The 23,467-nt window shown below is 42.0% G+C and overlaps 1 protein-coding gene across 5 annotated transcripts in view; it reads right to left on the reverse strand.

Annotated features, from left to right (window-relative positions):
- The window catches only part of LOC138620064 (glutamate receptor 3), an 84,821-nt gene that overhangs the window by 13,114 nt on the left and 48,240 nt on the right, over nt 1–23,467 (reverse strand). For 4 of the 5 annotated variants that reach the window (XM_069696992.1, XM_069696991.1, XM_069696993.1 and 1 more), the window contains exons 5-12: nt 15,963–16,016; nt 14,842–15,003; nt 13,947–14,114; nt 13,459–13,563; nt 11,312–11,416; nt 9,146–9,352; nt 6,581–6,954; nt 5,465–5,663 (exon numbers count right to left, since the gene is read on the reverse strand). In XM_069696992.1, coding sequence (XP_069553093.1) covers nt 5,465–5,663; nt 6,581–6,954; nt 9,146–9,352; nt 11,312–11,416; nt 13,459–13,563; nt 13,947–14,114; nt 14,842–15,003; nt 15,963–16,016 — 1,374 coding nt within the window. Of the gene's footprint in view, nt 1–5,464; nt 5,664–6,580; nt 6,955–6,993; nt 9,353–11,311; nt 11,417–13,458; nt 13,564–13,946; nt 14,115–14,841; nt 15,004–15,962; nt 16,017–23,467 lie in introns of all 5 variants that reach the window. The other variant, XR_011310848.1, reaches the window with a different exon arrangement.

The raw sequence follows: 23,467 nt of genomic DNA on the forward strand, positions 1-23,467 counted from the left end.
GCTGCATTTCATGTGTTATATGAAGTAAAAATAACATCCCTCTATGTTGGGTAACTTGCAAATGGCATACCCCTCCTCCTCTAAATGTCTTTAAAATTACACTAAAGCAATCACAGTGTTGCTCTCTTCGTAATGGAGTACTTAAATAGGCGATCTCAGCCAGCCCTCCTACCTAGGCGACACAGTTACATCATCTGTGTAGGTGTTCCTCCTGCAAATCTGTCTGACGCAGTGAGTCTCCTGCTGTCTTGTAATAGTCATAAAGGCAAACTCAGGTCTGTTATTCAAGCCGGCTGACCTTAGACGAGAAATACAAAGAACAGAACTTGCCTCGAGCAAAACGAGGTTAAAGGAAAGCCAAAGGAGAACTGGTGGTTCTTTTAGCTCTGCTGTAGCCTCCTCTAACTCCGAAGGAAAATATCTCCTCCGCTAGCTGTTTTGAATGGTGTGTGAGGGCAGATGTTTTTCCGAGTGAAACGTAGGTGCTAAAACTTAAACTGTATTTGCTAATAAATGACTCATATGCTAATAGCTACTCTCTGCTGCACTTTAAGAATAGAAATTGTATTGATGGTCCCTCCACACATGATAAACAGTGACCTGCACCATTTATGTCTGAATGAAAGTGTTATTGTTTTTGTTGCCTGAGAGAAAAATGTTGCCAGCTTTTAGACATCACCTGTTTGTATTTGTTGGATGTGAAACTTTATAGTCAGTTAATCTACAGTTAGAACTAAACTGTGTTTTAATTCACATGGCAGCTGCTTCATTTACAGTGAGTATATGACCTTCAGCGACATTCGTACTGGACCTTCATTGACAGACTTACCGGACCCTTTGTCATCAGGGTAACAATAATGACCACTTGGTCAACGCTGTCACCGTTTGTTCCAGTTTAGACACCAAAACTACTTGGTGATGTTTAGGAAAAAAAGTTACCTTAATTAAAAAGCATTACGTAAGTTATTTGTGTGCGTGACTTGAAAAACATACCTGCTGACTTTTGTTTTGGGTCATGAACTGCACATGCCAGAGGTCCCACCAGCAGGTTCAGTAGGCCCCGTACATTTGGAAAGAGTGTGATGATAACCACCAAATCAATAGTCTGATAACACTTAGATTGGGTGACTAATAAAAGAAATTGGTCTAATTTTGTGGTTTATTCATAATTTATGTTTTAACTACCTTTCATCGTGTATGTTTTAGTGGACATGGACGAAACCACGTTGCAGTCACCACCTGCTTCACTTGCATGTTTTTTCTCATAGGTGCTGTAGTTTTTCTTTGCTCTTAAAGTAAAAGTTGCTTAAAAAGTCATAAAAAGGTTTCTGTTTCTCATAGCAAGTGCTGTGGTGGATGGTGATTTTTTTTTGGTAGAATATAGATAGAAATCCCCTAACCACACTTAATTTTTTTCACAGCGACTGATGACAGAAATTGCATCAATGAATTGGAGAAGCCGGTGTAACAAGGTCTTATTTGGATTTACAGTAGTCATGTATTCATGTCCTTATCTGCAGTAGATTTACAACAGGTCCCATAAAAGTTTTGATAAAAAGAAGGAAACCTTTCTGTATGCATCAGCCACTGGGCACTATTTGCCTGCAACAGCTTTCGAAGATAGAAGTATTACCCTCTTACACTAAAACGAATACTACCCTCTCACACCTGCAGCTATCTCTCTGAAATCTGGAGATAAAATGCTTATTGGCTTGAAAAAAAAAACGTCTTTAAAATCTTCTGGGATGCAGGGGAGAAAAGAAAGACAAGAGGACATTTTGTTTCTGCATTTTAAGAGTGTTGGTAAATCTATAAATCGGGGATTTTGTTCTTCCAGAATCTCCAACAATGTCATTAAAATGTCTGAGAAGAGACTAGTGATTAAAGTCCAAAGTCAAAGAAATTGACCTCTCTATTCTAAATAACCACTTAATCTGTATCGATTCGGAGTTACGCAGCATTTCCAGACCTCTGCTCCTCGAACTGCAGCCTGTTTTTTTTAACATTCTTTGGCAGTGCCTCTGCTTTCAATACAGCCGCTCCCACATACGCTCCACTGCTTACGTATCTAAAACCCATCTGTAAACACCCACCACTACATTTCATTCGACTTTACTTCCCTTCCATTTTGTTTGTAGACATTACCACTTTCACCCAATATCCTGTGTGCCAGGACTAAATGTATCTCAAGTATGCAGAGATGAAAGTTGAGGCTCTGGGGGTGTACTTTGTCATTGAAGTGTCACATGCTACAGCCTGAATACCAATTGCTTGTCTTTGATGCTTGTAGCTGGACTCCAACAGCCTGCTGTTATAGCTCATGTGAAGTTCGACGAGGCCCTCCGAGGGCAGCGCTTTTCCTCCGAGGTTACGCCTATCTTGCATTAGTCACTTTTGTCAGCTTTCTCTTTTATGCAAACAGTCTCTAATCTTTATAGGAGCCTTTCCTTTACTCTGCGTTTTGAAACACAAAGTGACAAGAGCTCAGGGAGTTGTGTAACAATATGGTGCATATGATTGCGGGGCAACCTAAGGATTTCTTGTATAAATCTCCTTGCCAGCTCTTCTTCATGCAACCCTGCCCTAATGCAAGTCTGCTCTGCATAAAAAGCTACTTATTAAGCATTGCGTTGGAGCATGCCGAAGCTATATTGTCTGTGCCACAATAGCTGAGACGTGAAATTGATTTTCATGCTTAGTAAAATGCATTGGTGGCTGCACTCAAGCTGTTGTTCCCATCTCCAGCACACCTGCAGATCAGTAAGATGCTGGATGTTTGCTGTCGAGGCTTCGGGTAATGTATCATCTTTTGAGGAGAACAGAAAACAATGCTGCGGTCTCATCTCCACGCAATTATCATTCTTTCATTGTTACGCTGTTAAATGAGGTGCATGAAGGGACACCAGTGTGGTTGGCTTTGATGGTCTCACAGCGGGCTTTACACGTAATTAAACAGCCACATCAGCTCATTTTATCATCCCAGCCATTATTACGATCCTGCTTTTCCTTCAACGTACGTTTCAACATGTAACCGAGCCAAGCCTTTTGATGGAATAAAACCTCATCAAGAGGATAAACATGGCCTCCCTGGTACAAGTCATCATTTTCTAATCATCCAAAAACACAAATATTCAACTGACTGCATGAAAAGATCCATGACAGGAATTTAAATGATGAAACAAACCACAGTGGTGCAGCGGCGCATGACAGCTGCTAAGACGAGGAAGAGCCACACAAAATCGCAAAGCTATCCTGCATTGTCTCAAGGTAAAGCAACAGACAGGGTGGAGACAGAGGAGAAGAGGCCCAAACAAGCAGCGGTAGTCTGGGGGAAGAGGGAGCCAAGAACGGGGGAGGGAGGCACTGCCAAACGCCTAGAGCCGCTCAGGCTTCCGCTGGGCACGTCAGCGGGCTCCCAGGCCAGCTGTCCTAGTTGGTTGTGAGCTGCAGAATCTGGGCTTTCTGTGGGGATCGACTGACACAGCTCTCTTTGAAAATTCCTCTACAGCGTCTCCACATTCCCCCCGCCAAATGAAGATACACACAGAAATGGGAATATTGTCACTGTCAGGTACTACGTTACATGTTCAAACTGTCAAATTATTAGGAGCTAAGAAAAATAGCCTTAGAGGGATGTCTTAACCCACAGAAGACTGATACAAGAAAACCACCTAAATACAAGTTAGAGGGTTTGGTAGCTCAAGTCTAAAAGCTATATTTGGGTTTCTGCCTCATTTTTTTTTTGCACCAGAAAGCAAAACTATTTAACATAGCTGAGTTTGCTGTTCTTGTCAGTGAGTTTTGGAAGATAAACCAGGTGAAGTCATTAAAAATTAAAAGGCCAGCAGTGTCAGAGATGATGACATATGTCTTGTTTGAAACGTTGGACTTGATTTAGCATTTCCAGCTGGCTGATGCCGTATGGCTCTAATTAAGCCTGAATGTATTTCCTGAAAAACAGATCTGAAATAGAGCTTGAACTCCGATAAATCAGCGTGTGTGTTTTTTTTTTTTTCTTTCCTTGTCAGCCCTCTACAGCTTTAATTAAAAGTCCCCTGGAATAGTGGTTCACACATGTCATTTCCTATTTGAAGACTTTGGGATGTAACTAGGACAGTCATTATGCAGAATAGAGGAAAAAACGCGACTCTCCCGACCACCTCTCGCATCGTTCCACCGGCAGACCTTTGGTGGCTCCGATTGTCAGGCTGCAAACCTAATCTGTAATTGGCATCCATCATGTCTGTGACACAAAGACGTGCAGTGCACTGTACATACACCTGTGCAGCACCTCAGATGAAAGGCAGAGTAATGACAGGCTTTATGAGGCGCTGCACAGAGAATAAAGTGATGCTGTCATACATGTCGTGTGCCATGTTTCTGAAAATATACAGCGCTATCTTCGCTCGTGTACAGCCTTTTATAAGCTGCTCCGAAGAGTTTACAGACTTGAAACAAAATGATTTTAAACATCAAGCTCAGCAGACGTTATCTTGTTCCTCTTTGTCTGAAAAAACATGGGTCGGATTCTGCGTTTTGTTGTGAGCAATTCAACCCAGGGGTAATACAAATGACGAGCTCTCTGTGCCAACAGGCTGCAGCTGTGAAACATATGAATTGTTTCTCTCCTGCTGATGAGTAATGAGAGAGCGCAAGATAAAAGACTGTCATATTGCCTTTTCGTCGTCACAGGCAGAGTGCTGTGTCATTAATTCTTTTACAGCATTGGGCTGCCAATTCAGACACGCCACGAGCGGAGACATCTATAGATTTTACATTAGAGGGTTGATCGCCTTATAGATATGGAGCACTCCTGCATAGCGAGCATGCCTTTCAGAGACTCATGTACTTTCCAGATTTTAGTTCATTCATGTCTTAATTGCCACGCTGGTCCCTCAAGCCGATGGACATATTGCTTATTCCGTCTAAAATGTCTTTGAGACTGCTCTGTTTGACCTGCAGGGCTCTTCCTCTTCAGGTCCAATTTGCCAGCCACGGCCAGCTGGCTAATTATACTTCATAAACTGACCCTTCTGAGTTTGAGTCTGACACGGGCGCTTTGATTAGCCTGCTGTTTTCATCACCTCTGAGTCTTCCACGTTGTTATCACGCTTTCTGCTGACAGTCCCAGTGCCTCAAGGTTGCACACTGCAGTACTGCCGCATAAATTTCACGTCCATGTCATCAAAGTTCAAGAACTGCTTCTCTGTCAACATGCCTCATTTGCAGTAATCTTGTGCAGGTCAAGAGTGCTTTAGTAAAGGTAGAAAATGGAAAAGCTGCAAGGAGGGTTTTTATCAAAGATGATACACAAAGTAGTTTCTATGATCATCTGTACGTCTGAGTGCAAAATCGTATGGCCTTTACATTATTTACTACTTAATCTGAAAGAAAAGGAGACACTGGCGGATTACTTCAGTGTCGTGTGTGTCCGTGTGAAACCAAATTTTCAGGCACTACTCACCCTAAAAAACTCTTTTGTGGAGCCTGAGTCCAGAGTGCCATATGCAATCTCTGTCTGCTTGGCCAGATCTTCGGCACTTTCTATAGGAGAGACCATTCTTTCCACTGTCAAGAAGGCAGCCAGGTTGGCTGTGTAGGAGGAGATGATGATGAGGGTGAAGAACCACCACACACCACCGACGATGCGGCCTGACAGAGACCTGAGGGAGGGAGGTTGATGACAGGGAAATACAGAATGTAGTTACACAATGACATGTGGTGCCTATCAACCCACCAAGATCTACCAGTCGTGTTTATTCTATGTAATTGCATCAGTCATCAGGATTTTCATGTAAATCGTTAAAACAACCCAGTGCCGCGTCAGCACTCTAAAAAAGCACATTTCCACAGAAAGTGGTACAGGTTTTTAAAATTGTGCTCTAATTCAAGTTTTCAATTGACTGCGAAACAATCATGGTCAAAGTTCTTGTCATAGCCTGAAGAAAGTATTGATGAAACTGTTTTGGTGATGCTAATTTCAGCACATAAACTAATTTAATTACACATTTAATAGCTGCAATAAATGTGAAATGACTTTAGCTCCAAATAATGAACACCTAAAGCAAATGGACAAGAAATGAAGATGCTGTAGTGACTGTGTACTCAGTGAAAACACATCTCTTCTCTTGCCGTTAAAATTTCATGCAGTCTATTTTTTTTCTATTCAGCTCTGCTGTTCCTTAGAGCCTGACCAATACTGGATGTTTTGAGCCAATACTACAATTATGGCCAAATATATATTGATATATCAACTGAAATATGGTTACTATTGTGACTAAATATGTAATTCAGGCAGAACATTTTCCAGTTTAATGCTAAACTTTATCGTCCAAAATGACATTAGTGCACTGAAACAGTGGGGCTTGAATATTCAAAATTATTCTAATAAAAAACAACAACACACAAATAGGATAATCTCTAGATTACCCCAAGACTATTTTCCTGCATTATCCTCTTTGGAAATTATTCATATTGAACGAAATACACGCCGATATATCTGTGATAGGCTGATATCGGCCAACCAATAAATGGTTCGGGCTCTGCTGCCCACTCCTGGTATCTCCTGGAGCTGACCCACCTGGGGGAGATGTCACAGCCCTGCTGCATGAAGGCGCCCAGCGAGAACCAGAGGGAATTGAAGATGCCAAAGTCATTGGGAGGGTCAGGGGGAGTCTGGGGGTCTTTGGTTTCGTCCTGTTCCTCAAGGTTCCACTCGTACGGACTGAACCGACTGACCAGGAACAGGACCACGCTCACCCCAATATAGGCAAACACTATACACATCCAGATTTCATAGGCCAGCGGGTCCAGGAAGGAGAACACGCCGGGCTTGGACTTTTGCGGCTTCTTTATCATAATGGAGATGCCCAAGCTCATAAAGGGTTTGGAAAAGTCTATCACCTCCTCTCGAACCAGAGTAATGGTGAGAGGCGCAACGGCTATATCTGCTCTCTGGAAACAGGGACATGCACAGCAAGCGTTAGTCATTACCCGCATTAAAAAACAAAAAACAAAAAAAAAAACAGGTAATTTTAAATATATGTGTGAATGACTGGCACTGGAGATGAAGCATAAAACAATATATTTTATCACACATTTTACATAGTATTTTTTTTTTAAAAAAGCCTCTGACTGCCACATTTTGAAGGCAGACTGAAAAACCACACTCACAGACACGGTAAAAGCAGAGTTGCATTTGCACAGTGTTACGACCTGGGATATTAGCTAATGCATGTCAGATTAGAACTGTGAAATTAATCAAAATCCTAGAGTGAAATGTTGCCACGTTTAGAGGTAAGAGGGAGAAAAGCTCATAAGGGCACTGCAACACATTGAGAGGCAGCTTGGAAACAATCCACGAAGGCAGGAGGGTGTTTGAGTCATGTTTGACCAAATGAAAAGAAGCTTCTCAGTTCCTTTTAAAACAAGAAATTTCATATTTTTATATTTGCATTTGCATTGAAACTCTGAACTGAATTGTTTGCATTAAAATAAAAACAAAAAATTGATGCTAAGTTTTTATTTAATTTGTAAAAGGGTTGCTATATGTAGAAATCAGCAAGCGCTGGCTGTGTTCACTTCATCACATGCCATTCAGTTCCCTGTGTTTCCCCAACACAGCTTATTCTGGCATTAGCTTCTTTTTTTCTTTTTTTTCCCAAGCTGTTTCTCTTTATCTCCCTCCTTTGCTCTGCTGCTTCAATCACATTATGTTATCAAAACGCGTCCATGGAGGTGGTGCTGCCTTTTCACAAATCACAATGACTTTCTCTGTAAAAGCAAAAGCAAATAATTAATCATGTTAGGCAGTGTTACTGCAGCTTGCGTGTATGGGATTAATTAAATAACTGCTCATCTTCAAAGGAGCCACTACGTAAAAGACAATTCTTTGTTTTGTATTGTGCTGTGCTGTGTTGTGTTTTTTTTCATGTCGAAACTGAGAAAACATTGGATTGAAGCAGCGCAAAGCAGCAAATGTTTCTTACAAGGTCAGACCAGGAGTAACACAAATAGAGCCAATAAACATGACTGTTTTCTTTCCCCCGTCAAAGAAAAAAAAAATTTGAAGGGCTATAACCATTTAATCCTTGTGCAGGCGTAAGCAGCACTCAATCAATGGTGAGGGAAACCAAGCAATAAAGAGCAGCCTCGGGCCTAACCTTTAAAAGACAACTAAAATCAAGTTAATTTACTGGTCAAAAGGTCAACATGTACAAAACTATTAGTCCCGGCCCACCTGCTGTAAAATTACTGGCCTGGAAGGACTTGACAGCGAAGTGATTGTGATATTTTTTTCATCTTCCATCTGCGGGGAGTGGACTTTTCCCATTTGAAAGATAATTTGGTGGTGATAGCACATCAAACCAGGCAATCTCTCTGGCTGATAGTTAGGAAATTGAACAGATGAGAAAGCCTAACCCTCATGCATTTTGTATTTGGCCCCTATTCAACCACTGCGGCCTCGTGAGAAAGGCGAGCGGGTCGAGGAGGAGGAGGAGGGGAATAATTTTGGGAATGCTTGAGGTGGTGCGAGAGCCTGAGCGCGCCGTCATACAAAACACGGCATGACCCTTCGCTAATGTGATAGGTTCAACCTTCACGGAGAGCGACACATATGGATCTTGTTGTTTGAAACCACAAACCACCATTTAGCTGTTGATTCTGAAGCAGATTTTCTCAGCTGTGAATTTACAATGTGGCATACTCATCATACACATGAAACATTGAACATAATTACACAATCACTTCAAAGCCATACAATCTTTCATTCATCAAAGTGATCACAGTGTGTTTGCCATATGGACTCATTGTTTTCATGTACCTACCTCTGTTTCGACTGTAAGAGAGAGAAAGAGAGCTTTCTAGGCTAAGCAAGAAGGATTAATTGCAATGAACAGCACTGAGAAATGATTTCATTTTCTCCGTCTCAAGATGATCACCAACTCCCCCAATGCTTGAGGCTGCATTTGACAAATTCACTCACAGCTGAGCTTCCTGAGACAGCATTAGACTTTGAAACTGGGCAAGAGCTGATGAGTTCACAACGGGTTGGTGATAACCTTAAGACAGAAAAATGAGATCTCCTCTCATGTTGAAGTTCCTTGCAAACTGTCATGTAATAAGCGAGACTCCCAGTACTCACCCCATAGACCAGTTCACCCACCATCCCGTTCCACGTCTTGGTCTCAGGGTCTCGGGCGCCGTACTTTCCATCCATTACTATAGACAGTTTGTACTTAATTCCAACATGTTTGGCAATCTCAGATGCTAAATCGACGCAGTAGCCTTCATATCTGTCATTCCCCTCCAGATGCATATAATTTTTCTTGTACATCACATAAGGAGCTTCCTGTTGATTCAAACACACGCTGGTTTATTCACTCCCATGCCCTTGCACAGATTTAGTCATACAGAAATATGCATACATGCAGTCATATGTTTCCATGCACTCACACACTCGCACACACACACACACACACACACACACACACACACACACACACACACACACACACACACACACACACACACACACACACACACACACACACACACACACACACACACACACACACACACACACACACACACACACACACACACACACACACACTGATTTAAAATGTTATAAGCTGCTATAACCACATCCATGCAGTTGTGCATACACAGATGATTCCCCTGCGAATGCACGAATATGCAGTGATAACAGCAGCATGACCACATGATCACGCTGCTTTCATCAAGCCGTGGCAGCCAGCAGACACCAAGCCCAATGCACCCAACCCATTTGGAGCCCAAGGGTGCAACTCTGTGTTGAAATCAAGGAGGGTTAGTAAGAAGCGAGGGCAAAGTTTTTCATTTCTTGAGGTAGAACACAAAAGGCCGGAATAGGATTTAATAGGGCTGGGAGTCATTGGTCGGCAAGGTGTGGGTCAGCTCAGAGGTGGGTGGAGATGGGAATGGGAATGGGTTTCATAAGTAAATGCCAGTGACAGGAGAGGGATCAGAGAGTGCCCATACTATCTCAACATATTCAAGCACATTGCACCAATGCGCAGTTAAAGGCCGTTTCATTCCAAAAAAGAAAACAAATTCAAATAATACACAATGAACTGTTATTTTCTATCCAGAAAAATGCAAAAATAAATAAATAAATTCTCCATAAAGTAAAATAATTCCATCAGGAGAGCGGGAGCGTGCTAGTGTTCCTCTCCTTTTCAAAACGCTGGTGCAGCTCGTCTTTTCTCTTACTGAGCGCATCATCATTATCAAACAATAGGACTGCTCAGGAGAGCAGGCATTGTCATTACAGCCACACACAATTAGAGTGCAAGTAGGAGAGCAATGGTTTGTTTGTTCTGTGCTGAACGTATCCCCTCACCTTGGATCTGTTGAGTATATCGCTCTAGTTAACACGTGTTTACCTCCTGACTGTATTTTTCATCTCGAGACGTTAAATGTTTCCTCCTGCTATTGAGTGATGCCGCTTCGGTATACAAATGAAATCTAACTGTGCATGAATTCCAGAGATGCTTATCGCTCTCCAAACATTTTTCTTCATCATTTTAAAATGTTTGTTTGCAGAGAACAAGGTGTTGCATCAGGTAATTATAACGGCATTATACAGGCAGTAAATACATTTGCAATGAAAGCTGTCTGATAAGCCCGAGACATTTAGTTGAGTAAATACAGTTAAAAGAAAATAAATCATGAATATGTTGTTTGTTTATCATACTTTGGCCCATGAAATGATCCTCATCTAAAGCTTCTGACAGGAAGTATACTTCAACACAGAACACATGGAGGAGCAATACAAAATAGATTGGAGAAGCGATAACAAGGACAAATAGCCCACCTCCTTATCCCCCTCCAATACTGTTTACTTTGCTTTGCCCGGCTTGAGAAACCATTGCAGTTTCATTCTCTAGTCATTCTGCGGCCAGTCTATCCCAAGTGTCCCTGAACATTTACTTGATGAGGACAGACAGGTCTACTTACGTATGCGTTTGTATGCTTTTTGTAATTGATGGAGTCAACCATTATCATTTATACCATTATTGTGATGTCACTGCTACGACAGGCCACTGAAGTATGGAAAATCAAAATGCTTTGACACCCACACAGATACAGTTGAAACACTCCCCCGCTCACGGACCGACTGTTTCAACGTGTAGTGAGTGGATGGAAAGCAACACAAAAAAGATGTGGTTCTACCCGCCCAGGACAGAATGTATCACTCATTGGAATCAACACCATGACCTTGAGTGGCAGAATACGTGAAACATTTAAAACTGCATGGAAAGTGTACCATAATAGTAGTGACCACAATCGTTCGGTTTTCCACTGAGGAGTCGTTGGAGACCTGCGGGTCCATAATATTTACAAATCGCGTGTACTCGTTCCAGTACCCGATCTGCAAAGAGAAAACAGCGCTTAGTGATGCAGCCCGACTCACCGACAGCATATAAGTGAGCATATAGAAGACACACTTGCAAGTATTACTGGGAACTGCAGTGATGCAGGGCTTATTGAAAAGCCACTGCATTTCCCAGAAGGCTTGCTGCCTCTGCCCTGAAGTTCAACCACAATAGCAGTGACTGAACAGAGGACTAACACAGACCAGACAAACAGAAGTTTCCCAGTAATCTAAGCAAGGAGTAGACAGTTTGTGTTCCTACATTCAACATACGGTGAAGTGTCATGATTACAAATAAACATAATGATCAACATCAGCTCAAATAGCCAAAATGTGCTGGAACTGTGGAATATACAAGCATTTGGTGGACAACTTTGATCCCTCCCACCTTCAGCTTCCCAGGTTTTATGTTAAATAATGATATTCAGGCTTTTGAACTCCATAAACATTTAATAATTTAGTATAATATTCCAGTGGCTCCACAGTTTCCCCTCCACATTGCAGCTAACTCGGCATTCTGCTGTACAGATGCTTAAGTCAAACTAATGTCAAGTGTTTGTTTGCCCATCTGAAATAATGGCTGCTCTGGCTCACGATGAAACATGTTGCATATGTTGTTGCCAATAGTCTAACTGTTGCTGGCTTGGATTCCCCCCCTTCGCATCTGGTCTGCATTTTTTTTGCCTCAGATCTTTCAATGTTTGGGACAAACAGGTGTACAACAGTGCACCAAGTTTCAGCACCAAATGGAGGCGCTAGAAAGCAGCAAACGTCTCAAAGTTGAGCCCCAAACTGTGCTTACAGTTTGTGCGAATGTCGTTAGTGCCGGACAGGGGAAAAGCTCTTAAACGCTCATTCCTCGGCTCTTGTCCGACATTGATATTTGAGAGACGCTGCTCGGGGGACCGGGCTGCCGGGACTTGTGTCGCGGAGTGTTGCTCCGGAGGCAGCGTCCTGATCTCACCCCAAGCAGCGGGGACAGACATCAGCCCATACATCACTCGTGACAGTCTCAGCTAAGAACCTTCATCCTCTAACTGTCACCGGGCTGACTGGGGCTCCAGGTCCTGACAAAGTGCTGCCCTGGCTTGTCTCATCCTCCCTCGCTCCCTCACTCTCTCCTGCTGACCTCCTTTCTCCATCTCTTTCGCCGCTCTCTCCTCCTCCGTTAAGCTGGAGAATAGGGCGGGGGCGGGGGGAGGGGGGGCATGCAATGCTAATTTAAGTGTGGGCTTTCGAGGCCTGGGAGGCAGGCGACATAATCACACATCATATCAGACTGAGCTCGCACTTATCCAGTTAACGAGAAATTCACAGCTATCTCTTGGAACCCGGTGAGGTTATGAAATAAAACCAGAGGTCATCATATGGTACTGGTTATAATGTGAACGTACCGCTGGGAATTACAATTTTGAAGAGGAGCCAGAGGAATTCTTGGATCCCCTTGGATAATTGGTTATTTGAATGGTAATTACTGTCAGGAGAGGACCAAAAATCATATCCACGCTATCCCACGGCAACAAAATGGTCTTATATCATCCTTTTGATAGGACAGTTTTAGCTATCAGATGGCAGGCTGTGTGTGATTTGTGTGGCTTGTAATGTTTGGCATAGCTCATCAGCGCTGCTACCTAACAGAGGTAGAGCGAGACAATCAGTATAACTCTGTGCTGTCCTCTCAGCCCTGCTACTCCCACACGACTGCAAGAGCCCTCAACACTTTCACAAATGGAGATGGAGGCTTGTTTGAAATGTTCCACTTTTGCACAAGCTCGCATTTTGTCTCTAACTGGTTTGGGGCAAAGTTTTGGGACGTCTAAACATGTGGCCAGCATTTTTTCCTTTAGTGCTGATGATAAATTAGTCATTCCGAATTATGCGATTGGCTAAATTCCACCATTTTGACAAGTAATGACCTCAGTGTTTATGTGTGCCAGCTGTTAGCTGTGTTTCGTTAAAGACCAGGATCTTTTTTTGATCAGGTCTGGATGTGACAGTTGATGGATGAGAGCTGATTAGAGGTATCCGGTCTGCCTTACCTTCCTCGGCCCACCTGTTTTCATCTCATAAACATCTATGGTGTAATTGGTCCTGCGGCCATAGTTGTCAAACTGGATGTTCCCAGTCATCCCCTGCACTTGGACCTGATGGACAGGCGGACAGACACAGACAGTAGAGTGTGTAATTGCCATCACTTTGCATATATAGCTGGTATATTAAGGTGGCTCGTGTCCACGCAGCTATTGGAGTGCACGCAGCCTGTTAATCAAATGATGAACTGGATACACTTTAATAAAAGATGTAGTTTTATGGTAATGAGAGCCTGGATTTGAGATATCTGGAGGCATGAGGGAGGAGAAGCGCTCTGCGCTCTCTTCCCTTCTCTCTGTCACTTTCCATCTTTATCACATTCTCACTCGCTATCTCTGCTTCACTTCTTCCAGCCTTTTCTTTGGTTTCCGACTTACCCCCACCCTCTCTGTCTCTCTCTCTCTCGTTCCTTCCCTCCCCCCACCACCTTCCTCACCGTTTTGAGAGCTCTCTCGATGTCGATGCCTTGGCTCCAAGGTACAGCGGGATTGGCTAGACAATCACCAGCGCTGCCTCGGCGGGAGACGTCCACGCGTTGGCGCCGCAGGTACCTGAAGGCCTCTGCTATCACCAGGATGGCATCATGGGTCAGAGCAGAAGTGTACTGTACAAAAGAAAGAAAGAAAAAAAAAAAAAACAGCGGGACACACAAAGACATGGTGAGAGGCACAAGATAAGACAAGACTAGTGTCTTTGTTGGGAAGCTGTAAGTACAATGAGACCATTCTGGTGAAATTGGGGCACTCTATGTGATGTTTTAAGCCCATGCATCTCAATGCCTGCAGGTCAGGTCAGTGTGGGTGGAGGTCTGACGCCTAGCTTTTGATCAAAAATAGTTAGATTAGACAGATTTGATTAGAAAAGCCAGGGCTCGTCTTTGGGTCAGGGCCTCTTTCAAAACTTTTTGTGCAGAGTTGGAGAGAAAACAGAGAATTAATGTGATTTAAAATTATTTATTTTTTTTATCTCCCACGCACTTCCCCTCCAACTTTGCCTGACCTTTTCACCACTGAGGGTTGAGCCACTTGTTTGTTGACCACTGCACCATGACAAAATCTAATTAAATGCCATTCAAAATCCATTCCTTTCTTGATCATTGTTTAATTAGATGTAAATTGAAGCTGCAATATAACCTTGGCTTGCACCGCCTATCAATATATCGATTGCTCGGAGGGATGCAAAGCAAAGACGGAGGAAGCGAGGGGTGGGAGGAGGAGAGAATGACAAAGGCAAACAGAGGATGAGAGGAGAAGAACCCGATAGAGAGCACTTCAGAAGGGATGATCGTTGTATTCTGCATGCACAATGAAAGGCCTTGCACGCCCTAGTACCTTCAGAGGAGTGTTTCGGGCTTCTGGGAATTCTCTTTCATCCAGCCGCTCCCAGCGCTGCATAAACTGCTGCACAATCGGGTTCTCAGGGTTGACTATCTGAAACCCTGAAATGTTGGCTCCCCCGGCGAAAACTTTGTCCAGGCTCACATTAGAAAATCCCTGAGATGAGACACAAGGGAAACGTGGGAGGAGGAGACTCGTGTAACTTGTTTTTCTTTGAGGTTTTTTAATATAACCTGGGGCAAAGCACCACAGAATATTAGCAACTACTCAGGCAGTGTGTAAGGTGCATTTTATTAAGAGTCCTACGCTGCATGAGAAAGCAGCATGTATTTGCCATTACGCTGAGGCAAACGTTCCTCCTCACACTTTGTGGTGTAACCTGAATTCATTTTCTGATAAACAAGCAGCCACTCTCGTGTTTGTGTCATATCATGTAACAACAAAATATTTTACTTGAACCAGCTGGCCTACTTTCATTCGGAAAGCTTTGCCATGTTAAATACCAAATTCTAATGCATTTTAAAAACTTACACCGTGTTTAAATTTGCATGTTTACCCTCAGGCTATGACCGTTATTTCTTTTTAGGGTCAAATTGCTGTTTTTTTTCAGTATTTTTAAAGTGCAGCATTGTATCGTGGTGCGCAAGGACATGTGTCCGACTGCTGCATAATCGCATCTTCTAAAGTCGGAGAAACAGCAGTGGGAGATCGGCAGGCGAGAGCAGGGCCGGTCTTCGCATTAAAGCCCTCGTGGTAATATCAAGGCTGAGTGAACATTTCCTTCCCCAGAGTATGGGAAAAGATGGCTGCCCTCCAAAGATAGTTAAAAAAAAAAAGAAGGTTAAATGCTGTTTATTTAGTGCTTAGGACATTCAGTCGTTCATTAGGTCTGTTGTGTGGCTGCAAGATTGTCATTTGTAAAGCATTAGCAACAAACATAACAAGGAGAGAGAAAAAGAACATTTACAGGCCGGTATTTTCTGATTTCATACAAAAGCCTATAATCCACTTATTGTGAATGCACATTTGTGCTCCTGGCTGAGACTAACTTCCATTACGTGCAGCAGAAATCAGGTTTCACTCCTTCCCACGGGAGCGGCACGGTTATTACTCACAAGATTGGCCAGAATGTAGTGGTAACCACGACTGTTCTTTCCCAGGGTCACAACCTATGTGAGAGAGAGAAAAACATCGATACAGTAAACCACCCATGAGATGAGAATTGGGAGCCCAAGTGGCTACAACAATCTGTGTAAATGCAGCAAGGTCCTGCGAGCACACAGGATGCCAGCAAAGTTTCAACAAAGAAAAGACTTGTGTAGAAATAAGAGGAGAGGGAGCAGGTGTTCATTAAGTTGAAATTGATGATGAGAGAGAAACGGGAACAACGTGGAACCTCCTTGAATATTGTGCTCACTTTGAAGTCAGTCGTTGGTGCAGCGATGTGAGTCCTCAGTAACTGCTGGACAGAAGGTGGGCATTGGAGAAAAATTTCAAAGGAATTTACAGTGAGACAGTGAGATGAAGATCACTCTCTACTTTGAAAACATCACACCTTTGGAGCATAACAGCATGTTTCAGCCCACGCAGCTTGTCTGAAAATAGTAAGTGGTGTTCTAAGCCATTCCATCACTGTGTTATCAGCCATATGCTGCCTTTTATTCTGGATTTTTTTTTTCCTCATTTTTTTTTGTTCTGAGCCTGCAAATAAATCAAACTGCGAAACTCTAAATTGTCCTGGCTTTCGGTACATTACGTGCTGGACAGGGTTTTCGACTGTGGCCTCGTGAGGTCTGTTATTTATGACTTTGCAGTGGATGGACTTCTGAGCGGCTGCCATGCAGAAACCTGTCAAGCATGTCTTGGTTTTCATCTGCGTTCTACAAACACCAGCAACACAAGTTTACAGCGAAATCAGCGTGTTTGCACATGTTCTGGCTCTGGCTCTGTCACAAAAACAAACTGTCAGTTTATCATCTGTTTGTGTGTGCGTGTCAAGCCGGGGACGTTGGATATTTGTTACTGCGGATCATTTACGACATTCCCGCTGAGTAGGAGAGAAGGATATAAAGCACTCTTGTATCTTCACATCGCAGGGTATTTTCAGTTTCACCCACTTCATCTCCAGTTAGAGTATTTCATTTAGCAGTTTTAATTCTATCTGACCCAGGGGCACTTAGTATGCAGCACCACCAAACAATTAAACAATCATCCCTGCTTGAACTGAGCACCCTAAAAAATTAAAGACTTGTCTGCTTCATGATGGACATCTGAAGGTTGTCCACGAAGGGAGAAGTTGTTTTTCACGACAAATGGCACATGAGGGAGCACAAACACACAAAGCCTTTCACTCATGCTATCAAGCTGCTCGGGTGGGTCAAGGTTCTCTGACAGCTTCCCCATTATCAAGGCTTTAAACCTCCAACTCTGCAGGATGTCAGACAGACGGGGAAAAACCAAGAAAGTGAAATGGAAACAAAGAGGAAATGAGCTGATTATAATGCAGAAATAGCAGGAGTCGGCTTTTAGGATCCATCAATCTGATTCTAATAAGTAAGTGACAGGAAGCTTCATGGAAAGAAATATTTGACTGCAGTGATGTCAGAGCTAACAGTAATTGTTCACAAGTCTGCCTTCTTGGCCTTTAAGCTCTGCTTCATTTTCTTGTCACAAAGAAGCGCCACACTCCTTCACCGTGCGATAACCTTGACTCTGGCTGTAAGCCCTCCTCACGCCTGCCCTGCAGCTGGGCAGAGGAAGACCTCGCCACCTGCCTGCAGCCTGCAGCTCGCAGCCAGCCTGGCAACGGCTACAAGCGGCAACCTTGGGATGGAGCACAGCAAGACGCTGATGACACAGAGATACACAGAACCTCCGGTCAAATCACACAAACCTCTCCCTTCAACCTCTTCAATTAGGCAGACGGCAAGACCCGACTCCAGTGGAGATGGACAGATTTCATTGTTTCTTGTTGTGATGCACCGCTTACTTCCCAGAACATAAAACCCTCAGATAGCGCAGATTGTGATTACTGTCTTTGTATGATATTAATAAAAATCATGATTTTTTTTTTGTAAATGTCCTTTTAAAATTAAATTTATTTGACTAATTATAGTATAATAAGAATATAATAAGCATCTGTCATGGCATAGTTTTATTAACAACACTTATTTCCGTTCGTCCGTCCTTCCTTCCTTCCTTCCTTCCTTCCTTCCTTTCTTTCTTTCTTTCTTTCTGGACTCAAGTAGTTTGGCACAAGGCAGGAAAAACATGTTCTCTTCCAGGTTAAACAAAATCCACCAACCAAAAGTCTGCAGATGGCTTTAACAAATCAGTTACGTTGTAATTAGAGACTTTTTGAGGTGTCGGTAGATGTTTTGTTGTTTGACTTTGAGTCAGAGCTCGCGCTTCCTATTGCCTCCAGTCTGTATTTTAATCTGAACTAAACACATGGGAGTGATTTTTATACATTTTCAAATTTTACTCCTACAAACAAATTGAAATGAAGTGCTATTTCCTAAAAGGTTCATCTGTGCTGCTGTGATCTTCAGCTTAAAATGTGTTTTTAGTAAAAGTAGATGATTTTGCAATTATTATTGAGACACCTTGGTTTATCATAACTCTCTATTCTTTTGCCTCCTATTCTCTATGAAGGGATTTTTGTTGTTGTTGATCGTCGGTAGAACACATTCATGCATACAAACACCAGCCGACTATCCAATTATTCTGTTTCCAAGTGACACTGTGTTTAGTGTGTCTACCCCTTCAATAATGCAGTTCCTGTTTTTCATACAGCACCTCTTGCTGATCGATCTGCTTTCTGGCTCCCCCACCTTTTGTTCTGCAGCTGAAGCAAAGCCTGCGTTTTGCAGACTGGAGTTTTTCTGCAAAGCCTTATGGGGACAGACAACTCGGCTGACCTTGACTTCACCTTCATCCTGTCTCAGCATGCTTCAGCCCCACCAGACAGAGAGCCCAAAATGTAACAATAATCTCATAATAATAATCTCTATTTATGGAGCACTTTTTCTAAATTGACATTACAAAGTGCTTAAAATGTAAAACTACAGCTCCACATTTTAAATAATCGTTTTCCTTCGAGTTTGACCTTTCCACTGCCACAACAGAGGAAGAGGCAGACTGAAAATGATAGGTTCCCCAGAGTTTTTAAATATCATACAATTCACTGAGGCATATAAAAGACAAACAAATAATGATGCAATTATTTTTACCAGCTATCTGATCTAGGAACAGTCAGAGACCAAAAACATGCCGACTTTTAACTATATACTGGTGAGGTGCACTTTCTCAATGAAGGCCTTATCTAATTAATATCTTCATTTTGTATTAATAGGCTGATTAATTGTTAAGATTAGTAAAAATAGACCAAAAACTTAAAAAATATGTCATTTTTAAATGTCTTGTTTTGTCCAACTGACACTCAATTTACCAAAGATGTTGCATTTAAAACAGTAGGATAATGGCAATAAAGAGCATCTCAACTGAGAAGCTGAAAACAATTTGCTTTTGGTGATTTTTCTTTGATAAGTGACTTGAACAATTAATCGATATCAAAATTGTTTATAATTTCCTGTCAATCAACGTTTCCATTAGTCAGCTATTGATTGCAGCTCTAATTGGTATGCCTATAAATGAGCACAAATTGTCTGGGAAGGAGGTCAAACAGCCCTGCTCGAGTGCTACAAAAGAATAGTAAATTGATATGAGAATTATTATTTAAACATTTTCAATGCAATACGCTAATTAGAATTTTAGTACATTATAAAATCATATAATATCATATGTATAATATTTAAGGTGATGAAAATGCTTCACACATTTTATTAACACTTTATTAAGATTGATGCAGTCTTCAGTTTTACTTTAAAAGCCATCAGGAGGTGCAAGTGGAGGAGTCAGGAAACAATACTTATTGATATATTTAATGCAGCTCAGTGTTAGTGACAATAGCTGCATTACTTTGGTATGCACATTGTCTCTGTGGAATGTCACGTCGGGAAGTCACTTACAGTTGAAGCTAAATTGGTGCAAGTGTTTGACAGTTTTCAGTCTCACCTTTGGCTGTGGAGTTGATGTTGGCCAACATTTTAGATTTACAGACTGAAAAGCTGCTGCTCTTTTGGTGCAAAAGATACTGTTGTGATGTGCCTGAAAGTATAGCCGAGGGATTTGGACTAATACAGTTTCACCTCTTTACTATATTCGATGTTGGTCAGGAGGTTTGTCTATCCAGGGCTGGACAATGTAAACTGAAACATGATTGCTGACTAAATTACTTAATTTTTTTTTTTTTTTTTTTTATAAATGTATTAAATATCAAATTAATACAGTGACATTTCTCTCTGTTTCTAACAGACCATCTTTGGCTGTTCAAACAGGCAGCAGTTTTTATAATACATAGGTCTGTGTCAACAGTCTAATTTTATAGTTTGGCTCGCTAACAAAATAAATGTTAATTTGCAGGAATATTCATTAAGAAATATAAAATCAAGTCAGTGATGCGACCATCTTCTTGTCATATTTCCCTTCTTTTTACAGGTGCCTGGTAGCAATACTTTACTACATCCAGAAGGTGGCGGTAATGCACCAAAAAGCTGTTCACAAACCACCATTAAACAATTTAACAAACCCAGGAGAAGAAGAACATGTTATTGCCTGGCCACGATAAAAAGAGCAAAGACATGCAACGATGACAAAGTTAAAAAGTTCTGTGTAGAAATCCTTTAAAAAAGAAACAATGAGGTCCCGTGCAAACTCTGCCTGGTGAAGCTAGCTTATCATAAGTCAACCACAACTGTGCACAGTCAGTTGCATGCAGAGCAGACAATGGCCCTCAACACCAAGATGAAGCCAATTACATGTTTCTCATCAGCTTTGTCAAAGGAGAAGGTTTTTGACACAACTTGTAAAATGTGAACATTAACAATAACAGCATTGATTTTAGGATTTTAAAGATAACTGGGTGCAGGGTTGTGTATACAGTACATGCATTTTAAAAAAAATTTTTTAAGGGGGATCATTGTTACAAAAGTGTGCTCTGATTGAAACCTTTCAAACCAAAAGTTGAAATCATATTTGCACTACTAATCAGACTGTTAATTAGGAGCGGTTTTAACTGCTACATATCATTTTGTGGCTGCAGAGATACCAAAGAGCTCCACTTCACATATTATAGGACAACAGGGTGAATCTGAGCTCTCTGTGCTTTGATGTGAGAAGACTTTCCTCTTCTTCAGACTCCATTTTTACTTCAAGCCTCCTGCAGAAGAGCCTTTGGTAGAGTACTCTCTAATTAATAGCCAGCAGTGGCTGTGGCTGAGATGCTTTTCTTGGCAGCAGCGATATATGCCCCTGAAGAGAGCACAAGCCTTGGCCTTCCCCCAAATGCAGAACATTTTAGAAACACCTGACTCCTATTCAGATGATTATGTCTATCACTGCTCTGAGATACAAGAACAACCTGAGACTTGATACCTTGGGAGCGAGGAATCACTGACACTGCAGCTGAGATGCCCTCGCGTTCGTGTGCCAATACTTTGAAACGCTAATATGGCCTACTCTGTTTTTGCTGAAAACGATCAGGGTAATTTCGCACGACTGATAAGGTGAAAAGGGTTTCTCTGGTTTATACACTGCATTATTATTGCCTGTATTCTTGCTGAGTTATTGCAACATGTTCAAATCTCGCAGTCGCAGCTCACAGGTTTTAGCCTCTCATTCAGTCGTTGAGTCAGCAGGTCACATTCTCTTTAATGATAACACTTTAATCCCATTTAATTCTATAATCGCAGTTTGTAAATGGCCCTCAACAGCCAAGGTTGGTGCCAGGATTTTTAAAGCACCACGTAGCTTTACATTGAGCAGGAAGGATTCGGCTATATTTCCTTCAGCCCCTACTCTCAGCTACTTGGGGACAATAAGCGGATGTTGAGATCAGAACAGAACAGACATTACTTCACTTTCCTGCCTTTTCCCACCCATATCTTTTCAAGCAAGTAACATTACTTGAAAACAAAGTCAAAGTAATCAAGTTGCTGTGAATGCCTGAGAGGGTTTTATGCGTCACATTTCGTGTTGTAACTCTGGAAAATTAAAGACTGCCAAAGTACATTTATTTAGACTTTATTTCCATTTTTATTACTTTCAGTTACATCTGTGTTTGTCAATATGTCACAATATGTCATCCCCGGGTTTAAAGAACGCTGATGCTGCTCCTTTTTCTCACTGTGTCATCCACAACGTTGATTAAGGGATGTTCTTTTTATTGACGGCATTTTTATTTTTATTTTCTGCTGGCAGTCAATCGGCCATTCTCTCCCTCTTCCACAACTTCTTATCTCCCGTGGTCACATTTTCATCCCTTTCTTAAATTTGATATCACACGAAGATTCAGATTCTACAACACAACCAGCTGTGAATTTTCTCCGACGACAGAAAGGGGGAGATGGACCATCTCCAATTCTCCATGGGGAGGCAATATGGCCACCCTTAATGCCTCTACAGGCGGCAGAATGTTGTTCTAACAAATCCCCAGATGCACCTCTCTGTTTTTTTTCTCCCTCTTTCGGTGAATCCTTTTCAGTTTTTATTGTTTTCTCTTTTTTTTTCCCCCTTCATGAAAATGCAGCTTTGCGGCTGGCAGAGCGCTCGCTGCCTGCCTGTCTTTGAACAGCTTGCTTGCCCTGGGCCTGTCCCAGACGCTGTTCGCTTTCTTTTTTTATTTCTTATTTTGTGTCTGCTTCTCTTTACACTAGTGATGAGCAGGTTGTTGCCTCTGAGCAGACTCCAGCACTGAAATCCTGGGAGGAAAGAGGGCCAGCAAGGAGCATGCAGACAGATATGGGCAATCTCATAGATGGATCAGATTAGGCATGACAATGTATACATAGGGTCAAACACAAATGCAAGCACACAAAGAGACAGTCAGAGTCCAGAATGCATAAACTTACTGTTGAAACCCATCATTATGACAAGTGATAGCGATATAAAGATGATTAACTTATACTCAATCACAGCTCTTGTTTACAGCCCCTCTTTAATGCCACAAGCATTTTTGCGGACATATAATATCATGACCCTCGATGGTTCAATGAAACACATTGATTGGATATGTTTGAGAGCGCAGAGCTGGCAAAGGCTCTCCCGTCTCTGTTGTGAGGGAAGGCTCGCCATAGGGTTAATTTATCTGCAGTGCAGTATTGATGGAGAATTCCTATAGGCGATAAATCCAGAGTGGTTGTTACAGCATAAAATGATAATGGCCGGGTGGCGCACTCTCCTTGGCATCCCAAAACAAATTTGTGGGGAGACTCAGTCTGCTTTTGTATGAGTAAACAAAACTTGGCCTGATGCAGCAGTATGCAAATACTTCTCTTCCCGTGTTTTTACTTTGTGTCAAATGTAAAGTGAAGGCAATACAAGTGTTGTTAGGTTGGGTGTGCTTCAACCAAAGGAAATACACATTCAGTAGTTTATATCTATGATGAACTCTGTTGTCAGAAGTTGGAATAAGAACTAAAACAACTTCTTCATGAAGGGGTTATGGTACCAGGAAGTTCACGTGCAACCCTTTTAGGAATCCTGTAATTATCATTATTTA

This window comes from Brachyistius frenatus, unplaced genomic scaffold, assembly GCF_029030835.1.
Source record: "Brachyistius frenatus isolate BFR_SWC_R1_liver_20210118 unplaced genomic scaffold, ASM2903083v1 Contig_22, whole genome shotgun sequence".
In the NCBI taxonomy this organism is placed as follows: domain Eukaryota; kingdom Metazoa; phylum Chordata; class Actinopteri; family Embiotocidae; genus Brachyistius; species Brachyistius frenatus.